Source organism: Carcharhinus amblyrhynchos, chromosome 3 (assembly GCF_965287045.1).
Source record: "Carcharhinus amblyrhynchos chromosome 3, sCarAmb.v2.hapA, whole genome shotgun sequence".
NCBI classification, from domain to species: domain Eukaryota; kingdom Metazoa; phylum Chordata; class Chondrichthyes; order Carcharhiniformes; family Carcharhinidae; genus Carcharhinus; species Carcharhinus amblyrhynchos.
The window spans coordinates 74594209-74608803 of NC_137326.1; the positions used below are offsets into that span (position 1 = coordinate 74594209).

Here is a 14595-nt window from a genome sequence, read left to right on the forward strand (position 1 = left end):
CAACCCAGCAATGATTCACACAATGGTGAAGAAACAGAACTCACCCCTGTCCGATTTTCTCAAATCTGGTGTATTTCTTCTTTGGATCTCCAACACTCACAATACTTCCTGCAACAAAGATGCGCAATGAGATTAACATAAAAAATATAACAGCTTTAGCCTTTTGAACAGCCCACAGATGATAGTTTGTTGATAGTTATGATAAATTGTGCCATCTTTTGAGAGCATACAGTCCTCTAGTTTAATCAAAATCAATCTCCCACCTCGAAAACAGCCCTTCACAATCAGAGATTGCACCTCTCAGTACGATGAATTTCTGTTCCTTCCTCCTATTATATGCATTACAAATCTCCCCAAAGTTGTCAATTAGTCAAAATTGTAGGAACAGGTAGTCATTCAGTCCTTTGAACCTGTTCCACCATTCAATTAGATTGTGGCGAATCTACCAACCACCTTAGTTGAGAGTACTTCTATATTATTGCCTAACAAAAATATTCTTCTTCAGTTTAAGTTGTCAATCGACCTAGTGTCAGGAAATAATTCCTCTCTATCAACTCCTTTAAGGAATTTTAGCACCCAGATTAGATCATCCAAGAAATACAAGCCTAACTGACAAACCCTTCAAATTTCATTTAGCATCATTCTAGAGATCTCCTTGTAAAGCCAACACATTCTTCTCGATGGTCAGTGTCCAGAAATGAATGTCATATTTCAATATCGCTTACCACAACTTTCACTGTCCTGTCTCAGCGCTCAAATTAGTCATTAATTTACCTTTTCGAACGCACAGGTGTCAGTTACAGTCAGTGGCAATCTCGCCAAAAATCCATCACTAAAATTGCAGCCAGCAGCATCAGCATTGCCAACCGTGTCCAAATGTGGAGAACTCACTTGCAGTCACGGTCAATCTCCACAGCTTTCCAGCAGACCATAATCAAATACAATCCTAAAAATGTAGAATTTGCTTGTTGCATTTTGACTAGACTTGAGATGGAGGCAACTATTCAGGAATCAGTGGGGCACTCTGATTGTGCTGAGCTGGCATTCTGAGTAAATCATAAAATAGGAATTGATGCTCAAGGCCAGGATGGTGTGAGCTTTAACACGTACTCAAATCCAGTTGTATATACCTACAGTGTTAAACAGAGTTGAGATTACTAGCAGAGTGGTCATGTTCACCTGACACCCAAGTTTTTAAACAAAGTAATTAAGGCAGGGCATTAGAAATGTACAAGTTTTCATAATTCTATTGATTAATTCAAAATGAAAATCAAAAGTGCTCTCAATGGTTAAGTAAAGCTCATCATTCAGGACTTTATTTTTATAACTAAAATTCCAATGGTTGATTGCTTCAGTTCAGTTGTTTTACAGAGAATCATAGCAGTATACAGCACAGAAAAATGCTCTTCAGCCCATCACATCTGTGCCAATCACAGACAAACAACCTGACTATCCTAATCCCACTTTCCAACACTTGGCCCATGGTCTTGTGTGCCTTCGCATCACAAGTGCACATCTAAATAAATTTTATGTTATGAGGGTCTCTGGCTCCACCACCCTTTGATTGAAAAGAGGTTTTTCCTCATACTCCTTCCAAACCTCCTTCCCTTACCTTAAAGATATGCCCCTCCAGTCATTGATCCCCCCACCCAGGGGAGGTTTCTTCCTGTCTATGCTCCTCAATTTTATATACCTCAATCACGTCTCCCTCAGTCTCCTCTGCATCAACAAAAATAACCCCAGTTTATCCAATCTCTCTTCATAATTAAAGCTCTCCAGCCTAGGCAACATCCTGGTAAATTACCTCTGCACCTTTCCCAGTACTATCATATCCTGCCTGAAATGTGGATCGCAGAACTGCATACCATACTGTTTCTACACAGTGCCCAAAGTGTCATCCTTACCCAACATTGAATTCATCGCCAGCCAGAACGACAGGATCACATTAGCTCTGTCATTAAGCTGACTCGCAGTCATACTCACAAACACGAAGCTTTCCATGAACTCCATCAGTTGCAAATGTTATACTGAATGCAGAGAGATTGCTACTTGATCTGGCTCATAGAACACCAGAACCATCAGTACCAGTTCAACATGGCTGCTAAACACCTTGCTTCATACTCACATCTGACAACTGCAGTAAGACAACATAATTGATGCATCAGTGAGTTAAAAACTGAGCACTTACTCAGTTTTTCCATTATTTCATCATCTGTCATCTTTGCCTTCTTTTTTTGTTTGTCCAGTCCCTTTGAAGAGCCATCGCCGTCAGGCTCTCTGCTGGCAGGAGGTGGGATTGGATCAATCACGGACCGCGTGTAAACCTGAAAAGAAAACAGTGCAATGAGATTATGCTAATACACAGATTTGTACTGTAATACTATACAGACACAGAGGAAAAGATGGTACATATATATATATATATATATATATACTTAGGACTATATGTCCACACCAACAGAAGTGGTCAGGTTAAGTGGCCTGCTATAATTTCTATATAACTAGAGGTGTAAAAACAGATTTTAAAATCAAGATTGCAGGTGGAAAATCTTGCAACTGAACAACAAAACACAGGTGTTTATGCATTATGATACCCATAGTGGAGGCATTTTGGGGGCACATTAAACCCACTGAGGAGATACAGCGTCACGACCAAGATATCAAGCACGAAGCAACACAGTTATGATGAACTGCTCAAAAATCGAGGACCACTTTCACTCGAGATGTGGAGTTTAAACAGGGTTCGAGTAGAAGTGCCCGAGAGTAAAATTGAAATATAATTTCCACCAGTTGATTATATGCCCTTTATGAATTAAAGTTTGAGATTAGTATGAGAAACAAAGAGGAAGGTCATCAGTTACAGCAGTTACTACAATGGGTTGACAATTGAATGCATTCTTATTAATGGCTGGATGGTCAAGCATGATAGTTTGAGCAGAATTCAAACAGCACTGAAGCAAGATTAGGTGGACAGCACCATAAGAGAGTTCTCCTGATGCAGGGACAGTGATCTCTTGGTTTAACAATACTCACAGACTTGGTGCACTCTGGCCGTGGTGCAATGGCTGGAGGTGGGGCCTCGTCATCGTCATCCTCCTCCAAGACAGTTGGCACATTTGATGGCTCTGTGCCCTTTGTACTACGCTAAAGACAAGAAATTACATTTTATAACACTTGCATACAAACTACGTTGCACTCCTATATCTGTGATGTATAGACATCATAATCCCTTCCAGCCGCAACACAAATATTCCTTCCCCCATAAAAGCTAATAAGCAACTCAATTATCCCTCTTCCCTATTTATGTGTCATAATGTGTAACATTACCTTGTGGTTCTGCCACAGTGGAACATTATGCATCAAGTGCAACTGAGTGATCCATGACTGCTTGGCTATATTGCTGCGGCGGTGGCGGTGGGGGAGCAGGGGCAGGCAGGTCAAGTCGAGGTCGACGGCACCAAAGCCTGCAGTTGCACCTCTACCATGGCACATGTTAACTAGGTAGCGCCAAGGCCCCTAGGCTGAATAGCAAGGGACCTCTAAGAGCCCCAAGGAATGCAATATACAGGCTCACCAGTGTACGGAAATACCCTACCATATCATCCATGCTCCCAGCTATGGGTCAAATAGTACACATTGCGCTGTGGGCCCAGCCCAGGAGAGTGCTATAGGTAGCTGGTTATTCCTTTAAGCAAACACCTTCTGGCAACTCTTGCAATCGAGTAAGCTCCAGACATGCGGTTCCCCCACCTTTCTCTTGTATTCATTCAAAGAGGCTGAGAGGGAGATGCAGATGCTGGGCAAGTCTGTCTCCAAATCCAGGTAACCAATATTTATGACCTAAATTCCATGCAGTGTTCCTTCATTTAATCAATTCAAGAGTCTGTATTCTGCTTTTACAGCACATTTCCACTGCATTGCCCTCAAATGATCAGGCATTATGGTTCATTAGCATTAATGACCTTAACCATACTGAAGCAACAAGTGGTCTATAGGGCATCCTCATCTTTAGGGCAACATGGTAGCACAGTGGTTAGCCTCCTGTCTCAGAGCAGGGTACTCAGGTTCAATTCTGTCTTTGGGTAACTGTCTGTGTGGCATTTGCAAGTTCTCCCAGTGTCTGCGTGGGTTTCCCATGGGCGCTCCAGTTTCCTCCCACAGTCCAAAGATGGGTGGTTTAGGATGGCTGGTCTTGCCAAATTGCCCCTTAGTGTCAGGGGACTATAGTAGGGTAAACATGTGAGGTTACAGGATAGGACCTGGGTGGGATTGTCATCGGTGCAGGCTCAATGGGATGAGTGGTCTTCTTTTGCAATGGAGGGATTCCATGATTTTTTAATGTGCAGAACCCATCTGAAAACAGACAGAGGAAGCAACATGCAACACAATACAAGACAAGATACCAAAAATACAAGATACTCACTGCAGGTGTGACTGCAGGAAACCCATCTGGTTGTTCTGTTGGAAAGAAAGAAAAGGAACAAATTTACACCTCTTGTCCACGTAATCTGATCATTCAAGACCTTAGACAGGAAACATAACTTTTAACCATCCGACCTTTTGGTCTCTGTTTCATTGCCTTACCTGTGAAGCTCAGATACTTCTGTTTCACTGTATCTTTGGAATCATAGAATTTGAGCACATCAAGCACAGCCTGAGGATTTTTCTTCTGTTCCAGTTTGGTGATGTTAGATGTCTGTAATAGGCGAGCCCACTGTTCGGGCATTCCCTGTAAAACATCACACCAAACTTCAAATAAAGCTGTAGCAGTGGGAACTGAAATATGCAAAGGCTGCACCAGGAATAAACCCAACTCTAGTCAGCTAATACATGAAAATGTCAGACTGCCCAATATGTGTAGGAGGTACTGTTCACACATTTGCTCTTCCATTCCAGATGCCTTTTGCAGTCATGGAGCCAGTATTCGAGCAGGTCCCCAGCCTCTGTCAATAGCATGCTTCAATTGGCTACAAAGCAATTTGTGCACAAGAGTAATGCGCCAAGAGCTCTATCACCAACTCTCCTAACATGAAAAAAGCTCATGCTTGGTCTCCATTCACACATTCTCTTGCCTGAGCATCAACATAGTTTTGTGAAAGAGAGACTGTTTCACAACGTAACCAGAGATGTGAGCAGATGCAACAAGCAGGCTAGATAAGCAGAACCAATAAATGTGGTGCACCCAGACTTCGAAAAAGCATTTGGAAAGGTGCTAGATAAAAGGTTACTACTCCAGATAAAAGCTCATGATGCTGTAGGTGATGTGTTGGCATGAGTAGAAGGTTGGCTAACAAACAAGGAAGTGTCGGGAAAAATGGGCCATTTTCAGGTTGTGTCACAGGAATCAGTGCTGGGGTCTTGACCATTTATTATCTTTATTAATGATTTGGGAAAAGGAACTGATTATATTAGTCCCAAAATGCTGATGATGAAAAGTTTGGTTGAAAAGCAAACTGCAAGGATCATACAAAACCTGGTTTTATAAAAGATTGTTTTGTAAATAGATTAGTTAAATGAGTGAGCAAAAATTTGGCAATGGTGTATAATTTTGCTTTTCTATTCTTTCTGTCAAACCAGGCAGAGTATTATTTAAATGGAGAGCAGAACAGATGGGTCTGGGTTAGCATCAAAGTATAGGAAGTAATTAGAAAGTCACATGGAATTTGGCCTTTATTGCAAGGGGGAAACGAAGTAGAGAAATCTTGCTCCGACTCACATTGGATTATTGGTGGATTCCTGGGATGAGGAAATTACCTTGTGGAAACATTAAGCAGTTTGGGCTTACACTCCCTACAATTTAGAAGAATGACAGGTGATCTTTTTGAAACATAAGATTCCAAAAGGGCCCGACAGGGGTGTTGAGGGGATGTTTCCGCTTGCATGGGGATCCAGAACTTGGGCCATAGTTTAAAAATGAAGTTTGGAGAGGAGATGGATGGAGATGAGATGGAACTTCTTCTCTGAGGATTGTCTCTCTTTGGAATTCTCTTCCCCAGGGTGGTGAAAGTTGGAATAATGAATGCATTCTAATGTCTGTAGTGGACAAGTTTAGAAGTATTCTACCTGACATGATCTACAGGCATTGAGAGAGGCAGGACTGAATAGGGACCACCAGCACGACTGAGTGGAAAATCATGTCTCACAAATTTGACTGAGTTTTTTGAAGGGGTAATCAAGAAGGTAGATGAGGGCTGTTCAGTCAACGTTGTCTACATGGACTTCAGCAAGGCCTTTGATAAGGTACCATGTGGTAGGTTGTAAGGTTAAATCTCATGGGATCCAGGGTGAGGTAGCCAACTGGATACAAAATTGGCTTGATGGCAAAAGACAGTGTGATTATACAGGACTGTTTTCAAACTGGAGGCCTGTGACCAGCAAGTGTATTTCAAGGATTGTTACTGGGCCTACTGTTACTTATCATTCATATTAATGATTTGGATGAGAATATTGGAGGCATGGTCAGTACGTTTGCAGACGACACCAAGATTGGTTACATAGTGAACAGTGAAGATTATCTAGATTGCAATGGGATCTTAATCAATTGGGCCCGTTGGCTGATGAATAGCAGATGGAGTTTAATTTAGATAAAGGCGAGGTGATACATTTTTGGTAGATCAAGCAAGGGTAGGACATAGTCAGTTAATGGTAAGGCATTGTGGAGAGTTATACAACAAAAAGATCTTGGAATATAGGTTCGTAGCTCCTTGAAAGTAGAGTCACAGGTGGGCAGAGTGGTGAAGAAGGCATTCAGCATGCTTGGTTTCATCGGTCAGAACACTGAATAAAGGAGTTGGGATGTCTCATTTAAGTTGTACAAGACATTGGTAGGGCCGCGCTTGGAATACTGTGTACAGTACTGGTCACCCTATTATAGAAAGGATACTAAACTAGAAAGAGCGCAGAAAAGATTTACTGGGATGCTACCCAAACTTGATGGCTTGAATTATAAGGAGAGGCTAGACTGGAACTTTTTTCCCTGGCGTGTAGGGGTGATCTTATAGGGGCACCGCTAAGCTAGATAGTCAATGTCTTTTCCCAACAGTAGGGGAGTACTAGAGGACACAGATTTAAGGTGAGCAGGGAAGATACAAAAGGGTCCAGAGGGGCAATTTTTTTCCACAGGTGGTGAGTGTGTGGAACAAGCTGCCAGAGGTAGTAGTAGAGGCGGGTATAATTTTATCTTTTAAGGAGCATTTAGACAGTTACATGGCAAGATGGATATTGAAAGATATGGGCCAAACGTGGGCAATTGGGACCAACTTAATGGTTTAAAAACTGGGTGGCATAGAAGGGCCTGTTTCTGTGCAGTAAACCTCTGACTATTCACGGCTGCATTAAACAGATTATTTTTCTGCAAGAGTGTTAACGGTTATGGAGTTAAGGCCACAATCAGATCAGTCCATGATCACCTTGAATGGTGAAGCAGGCTGATTTGACCTACTCCTGCTCCTATTTCTTATGATCATTCAACACCTGCCCACAACAAAATGGGGCCTGGGAAGTGAATCTTGACAGAAAATTTCTATTTACCCCTCTCCGGAGATAAATCTAAAAGGTTACATTGGCTGAAGTGCACCAATCAAAAAGACTAAAGGAATGCTAGACTTTAACTCAGGGGCTAGAATACAGAGAAGGAAGTAATGTTTCAGTTTTACTGAACTTTGTTCAGACCCCATTTGGAGCACCTTGTTCTGTTCTGGAAGCAGCATTTCATTCAGGAAGGACACAGTGGCCTCAGATGGGATATATTAAGTTATTAGGACAGGTTCCTTAAGCTTGAGTTATTCCAGAGTTTGGAATGTTGAGGACCTAATCAATGTGGCTAAGATAGGGACTTTGACAAATAAAACTGTGCTCTGGTGGAAGAATGGAAAATGGAAAAAAAATAGCATAGGACATAGGCATTCAGCCTATCAAGTCAGTGTGAACTGTAAAATGAACTATCCAGCCTAATCCCCTTTTCTAGTTCGAGGTGCACAATAATGCCCAAGTTCTTTTCAAATGTAATCAGTGTTTCTCCCTCTAGTCAACTTACAGGCAGTGAATTTCAGACCTCATTGGGTGAATAGATTTTGTAATTCTTTACAATCCTCCTACCAAATGCTTCAAATCTATTCCTGCCAATTATTGATTTTTGTGTGAATTGAAATAGGGTGTGCATAGGAGCAATCGACCTAGGCTCCTGATATTACTCAATTAAATCTCTCCTCATTCTAAACAAAACAACTCCAGTTTATTTAATCTTTTCTCATAGCGAAAATTCTTAATTTTTGGCAACATCATTGACAATCTCCCCTGGATCTTCTCTTGTACAATTTTAACTTGAGGCTATAACCTGTCAGAAGATGAGAACATTTGAGAATGCCACATGGCAACCTGGTAAACCCTGCTGCAGCAAGCTGGGAACCAGCTTGGCAGGACAGAAGCACTCGGGACTGTTATTACAAACCTCCCAAGACAGAAGGCTAGTGTGACCCTTACACAGATTGATGCAATAGGTGGTGGCTGCCAGCACATTTGGTGGAATAGGGCCGATTGCAAGTTGCATGGCAGTCAAGCCAAAATGGTTACAATGAGAAAATTCATTGCACTTATCATGTACTTACAGTGAACTCCCCTGTCACAGCATCGAAACCAACATGGATCGTGTGCTCAAAGTCAGATGGAGGAGATATTTCTGGCCGTTCTTTTTCCCTCTTCTTATTCCCTGTACAAACAACAAAAACCCTGAGCAGTTGTCAATCAACCAACATAACACAGATGGACCCAACTGAAAGAAGAGAATATTTCAAATGATACAAGGTGAATGCATGAATTCCCACCAGTCCAGCAAAAGATCACAATTCAGTCACACACCTTCCATATAGATGCCACCCACAACACAGGAAACAGATATAGTGGTGGTTATAGAAACATAGAAAATAGGAGTAGCAATTCGTGTCTTCATTATCATGGCTGATCATCCAACTCAGTACCTCTTCCCACTTTCTCCCCAATATCCTTTGATCATTGAACTTGAAACAGAGGTGAGAGGTCACACACCAAGTCCCGTATCATGAGTTGTGAAGCAGAGTCATTTGCGAGCCAGCACCAGGGGAAGCACTGTCGAAAAACCATCATTTTCACACTAACTCCATTGCAATGTTACTGTAAGCCTACTTCTGACACCCATAAATAAACTAAACTATTCACCTCGCTCATTCTCATTCAGGGAAGTTGATGCAACATCCCATCCCAGTTTGGCCTACAGCTCACTTCAGTAGCACATTACAAGGTTGATTCTCAATGTTTTCTCAAGTGAACTACCAACACCATCTTGGCACAAGTTGCGTACCTCAAAAATGAATTTAAAAAAGGCACATGTCAAAACATCCATTCAGGTCACGTTGAATCACAATTGTATGCAACATAGAGCCATCTCCTCTTACTGTGTTCCAAGAGAAAATAAGTATGAAATATATTTATTTTAATTGGTCAACTTTGTGTATTAATTCATCTGACTCAAACAATTTTTCAGCTTGCATAGCAAGCAAAGATTCATTCCCAACAAGCTCAGCATAATTCTCAATCATCCAACATGTCAAAAAGTAAAGCAAACCACTCAAGCATGGAGATTAGTTTACTCATTATCAATGTTGAAGCCCCCTAGCCAAACCCCAGGGGCAGGGTGGCAAAGTGGTTAGCACTACTGCCTCTCAGCACCAGGGACCTGGGTTCAATTCCGGCCTTGGGTGACTGTGGAGTTGACATGTCCTCCCCACGTCTGCATCTGTTTCCTCCAGGTACTCCTGTTTCTTCCCACAATCCAAAGATGTGTAGGTTAGGTGGATTAGCTATGGTAAATGTGTGGGGAGGCCTTACATTAACACTGCAATGAAGTTACTGTGAAATTCCCCGAGTCGCCACATTTTGGTGCCTGTTTGGGTCAATGTGCCTAACCAGCACGTCTTTTGGACTGTAGAATGAAACCTGAGCACCAGGGAGGAAACCCGAGCAGACACAGGAAAAATGTGCAGACTCCACACAGAATGACCCAAGCCAGGAATCGAACGCGGGTCCCTGGTGCTGTGGGGCAGCAGTGCTAACCACTGTGTATGTTTCTAGAAAAGAGAAGGCTGATGTGTGGTTTGATAGAAGTTGATTATAAAAGGGTTTAATAGGCTCGGCTTAGAGAGAAAATGTTTTCACTTGAGGGGAAGCCAAACTTAGAGTCACAAAGGACTGCATCAAGCAGTTGGGTCAAATGGCCTGTTGCTGTGTTTCATTTCTATGCCATTCTATGTATTATCAATTGAAATCAGTCTCTGAATCTAGGTTTCAACCTAAATTTGTTTAATCTCAAATCATGAGCTATTTAAAATATCATTGATATTTTACTGCATGAAATTTCTGATCATACTTGGACTGCAGTGTCTTTATAAATTCCTCAGCGTCCCATCCCTCTCTTGCCCACTACCAGTTACTAGGCTGTGACTCAAAAATACGTACACTTGGATCAATCTGTCAATCTCAACCAACAAGAACTGCCAGCACGCATACAGAAATGGTACACTGGGGATGGGAAGCCTCCCATTGTAGAGGTTTCATTGAAGATGGAGAATAATGAAGCAGAGGAACAGCACAAACAGTTCATTGTCCTAAGTTCAAGGAATAAGATTCCAGAATCATTGGAAAAGCCAGTAATTGTCTGCATGATGGTGTAGGTGGAGGCACTGCCTGCTACTGAAAGTTCATCCTCCTTCCTCCTGTCCTCTCCCTAAAGGAAGATCACAAAGATAATCACAGCACTGAATAGTTGGGATGTTTTGCCAGATCGCTGACACTGTTGGTAATGTGAAGTTTTTGACTGAAGTCCTTTTGGACATTATTGTGCAGAAGTACACTATTTATTGTTAAATTCAATCCAACAATGCCATTTTCAAATACACAATCAGAAAGATTACATCTACTGTTGAGTCAACTCAACATCACTATCTTTATTCAGACAATAACTACAAGAAAACAGATCTCTGCTTTGCCTATTTCCAGAGAAATTCTGACAGGTATAGGTTTAGATTGAAAACTGGGGATGATGACTTGGATGAAGTGCATTGTGACCCAAAGGGTTTTACCACGGAATCCCTACAGTGCAGAAGGAAGACTTCAGCCCATAGAGTCTGCACCAGCTCTCCGAAAGAGCATCTTACCCAGGTCAGCACCCCTGCCCTAGCTCCATAAGCCTATGCATTTACCACAGTTAATCCACCAAACCTATACATCTTTAGATACTAAGGGAGAATTTAGGAAGCAAATCCACCTAATGTGCACATCTGTGGACTACAGGAGGAAACTGGGGCACCTGGGGCAGACCCACACAGACATGATGAGAATGTGCAAACTCCAGTCACCCAAGACTGGAATTGAACACAGATCCCTGGCACTGAGGCAGCAATGCTAACCACTGTGCGACCTCCTTTGAAGGGAGACTTGCCTGTTGTAGTACACAGCACTGGTCAAGCCCCTCCAGCTGTGATAAATGTATGCAATAAACAGCCACCTGCACTACACCCCTTCTCCGCATCATATGCAGAACAAGTACCTCTTCTATGTTACCTGCTGCATGCCCAAACATTACCATTCATTACGCACAGATTTAATTCCTCAACACCCTCGTTACGTCCCACATCCACTTTGCATACTTCACACCGCATCCTTACGTACAGTGACCACCTACCCACCACACTGGCCCCTAGAATCCTCCCTCGGCCCCATTGCTGAATTCCCTGCTGTACCTTTTTCTCCAGTGTTTGAGAAAAACTTGAGTTTATTCCGCTTCTGTTTCTCTTCAGGGACAGATGGCAGTGGCTTGGCAGTGTGGTTGGCCAACAGGGCATCCTTACTGCCCATTGGAAAGCTGGTGCTGCTCACACGTACTGGGGGCGCAGGTGGCTTGTCCTCCAAATCTCCGTTATTGGACATTATTCCAGATTATGCAACCCTAGGAAAAGATGACAATGGTTAGCATTGACAGGCAACTCAACATGTAGAAGAGAACTTGTAAAAATAAGGCAGTGTAATCGACTTAGGACAGCTACAGAAGACCCAAACATTCCTCCTGCAGAGTGTTCAGTAAAAAAAAAAAGCAGCGATCATGACATTAAGTGGCTCAGCAAATCAAGATTCTTTCTATATTCTTTCATGGGATTTAGGTGTCACAAGGCCAGCATCTATTGGCCATCTCTAATATCATTTGAGGAGGTAGGGGTGAGCTGCAGTTAGAGATGGGAACTAAATGCTGGCCTGGCCAATGACAGCCACATTCCACCAAAGAATTCAATCGTATCCTGATGTACCTGCATTTTAACACCACAAACCCATCTCAGTTCCATATCCCTCAATGCTATTGCTGAATAAAATCCAATGAAGTTTCAGATTTTGACTATGCTGTGTGTGAAGAAGTGCTGCCTGACATCAGCCCTGAATGGTCTAGCTCTGTTTTAAGGTTATACGCCCCTGCTCTGTGCAGAGAAATAAACATTAGCCTAAACCTCTTGGTCATTGTGGCTCTAGGCAAGCAGTCTTACAAGTAATTACAAGTTTGAACACCAATTGCCCTGTAAAGACTGCCTGTTCTGTGACAGCATTATTTTGAGCGCACAATAACCTCATACTTGTTTCTCATAGAATCATACAGTATGGAAGAGGCCCTCCTGCCCATTGAGTCTGCACCAACACACGAGAAACGCTTGACCTCCCACCTAACCCCATTCACCAGCTTTTGGCCAATAGCACATCATAACATTTACGGCTACGTGCTCAACCACGTAATTTTAAGTAACCCGCCTCTATCAGCCTTCCAGGCAGCTCATTTGATTGTCACCACCCCCTGGATAAAAAAAGGTTTTCCTCACATTCTGCCTAAACCTACTACCTCTCACCTTGAAGTTCTGTCCCCTTGTGACTGATCCTTCAACTGAGAGGAACTGTTGCTTCCTATTCACTCTGTCCATGCCCCACAATCCTATACACCTCGATCAGGTTATCCTTCAGTCTTTGCTCCAATAAACACCAACCCAAGCCTATCCAAACTCTCTTCATAACTTAAATGTTCCATTCCAGGCAGCATCCTGGTGAATTGCTTCTGCACCTGCTTCAGTGCAATCTCATCCTTCGTATAATGTAGTGAGCAGAACTGCACACAGTACTCTAGCTGTGGCCTCACCAAAGTTCTTACAACTCCAAAATGACTTCCCTTTTGTAATCTGTGCCTCAATTGATGACGACAAGTGTCCCAAAAGCATTTTTCACCACCCTGCTAACGTTCCTTCCGTCTTCAGAGATCAATGGACAAATGCACTCAATGTCCTTTTGTTTCGCAGCACATCCTGGTTTCATGCCACACATTGAATACTCCCTTGTCAAATTACCCCTTCCAAAGTGCATCACCTCATACTTTTCAGAGTTAAATTTCATCTGCTACTCATTTGCCCCATTTGACCATTCTGTCTATATCTTCTTGTAGCCCAGATGATATTATAGATGATACCCAGATAACAAAATGCCCTGTTCTTACTAAGTGCCGCACCTGGCTGTCAAAGTCATTATCCCAGGTTGGGATATTTGGTTTGAGTTGGGGAGCTTCATACTCTGGTGATATGTCAGACTGGATGCAGATTCCTTTAACAGAAGTGCTTCTGACTAAGGACAAGGGGCAATTTTGGCAATAGGCAAAAGACAAAAGACAGTAACGCTCCCCTGGCAGGTTTATTAACCAATTCTCACTTCAATGCGCAATCGTACGAGCCAAAACAAACATACAACTGGAGCAAAATGATTGAGCAAATTGTCCAGTTTGAGCTGGTGTCAAGAAAGGATTCTCTCACTGTTTTATGAGCCTGAACTGAAATGCCTGCAATTAATCTGGTTATTTGGTGTTCTACACAGCTGGTCATCCCAATCTAAATCAGGATTCTCATGTGCAAGAAGCTTACAACAGGGGCTCCAACTCTGAATATCGCTCTATTTTGTCACGTCAAGGTACAGCTTCAGGTCAATAATGGGGCCTGTGGGATATGGTTGCATATTTCATTCTGGTCTCAGCTTCAATCTGTGGTTCGTTACTTGGTCTCAGCCAGGGTAGCAATAAGTGGATTTAAACTGTCCTCACCTCCCTTGGTTTTGAGGACGATAGGGACACTACACATCATTCAAAAGCCATAACCAAATTTAGCACAAACCAGGGTTCAAAAAAATTCATACCACCATGCCTCTGTTTCACAATCGTACATGTGCACACACCAACTGCAGTTCCAGCAAGCGCCCAGGACGTGTAGGAAATTTGTAATGTCCTGTGTATCTTAACAGTAAGAAAAAGATGTGGTTTGCATGCATAGATTCAAAGTAACAATAGTTTGAAAGATGTTCTCTACACAGAACAGAGTATGAAACTAAGACAGAAACCTGTGAAACACCTAAATTACCTCATGATCAAGTCATATGATCTGCTCATATGATCTGATGAGTTGCAAAAACCCAGCTTGCAGGTGCAGCAGGTGATCAGGAAGGCGAATGGGATGCTGGCCTTCATAGCAAGGGGGATTGAATATAAAAGAAGGG

At 42.5% G+C, this 14595-nt stretch overlaps 1 protein-coding gene across 1 annotated transcript in view; it reads right to left on the reverse strand.

Annotated features, from left to right (window-relative positions):
• Positions 1 to 14595, reverse strand: part of LOC145340847 (serine/threonine-protein kinase PAK 2-like) — a 60622-nt gene that overhangs the window by 11949 nt on the left and 34078 nt on the right. The window contains exons 2-8 of the mRNA XM_080185303.1: positions 11772 to 11977; positions 8607 to 8707; positions 4585 to 4729; positions 4424 to 4458; positions 3034 to 3144; positions 2189 to 2324; positions 45 to 108 (exon numbers count right to left, since the gene is read on the reverse strand). Coding sequence (XP_080041429.1) covers positions 45 to 108; positions 2189 to 2324; positions 3034 to 3144; positions 4424 to 4458; positions 4585 to 4729; positions 8607 to 8707; positions 11772 to 11958 — 779 coding nt within the window. The 5' untranslated portion in view covers positions 11959 to 11977. The remainder of the gene's footprint in view (positions 1 to 44; positions 109 to 2188; positions 2325 to 3033; positions 3145 to 4423; positions 4459 to 4584; positions 4730 to 8606; positions 8708 to 11771; positions 11978 to 14595) is intronic.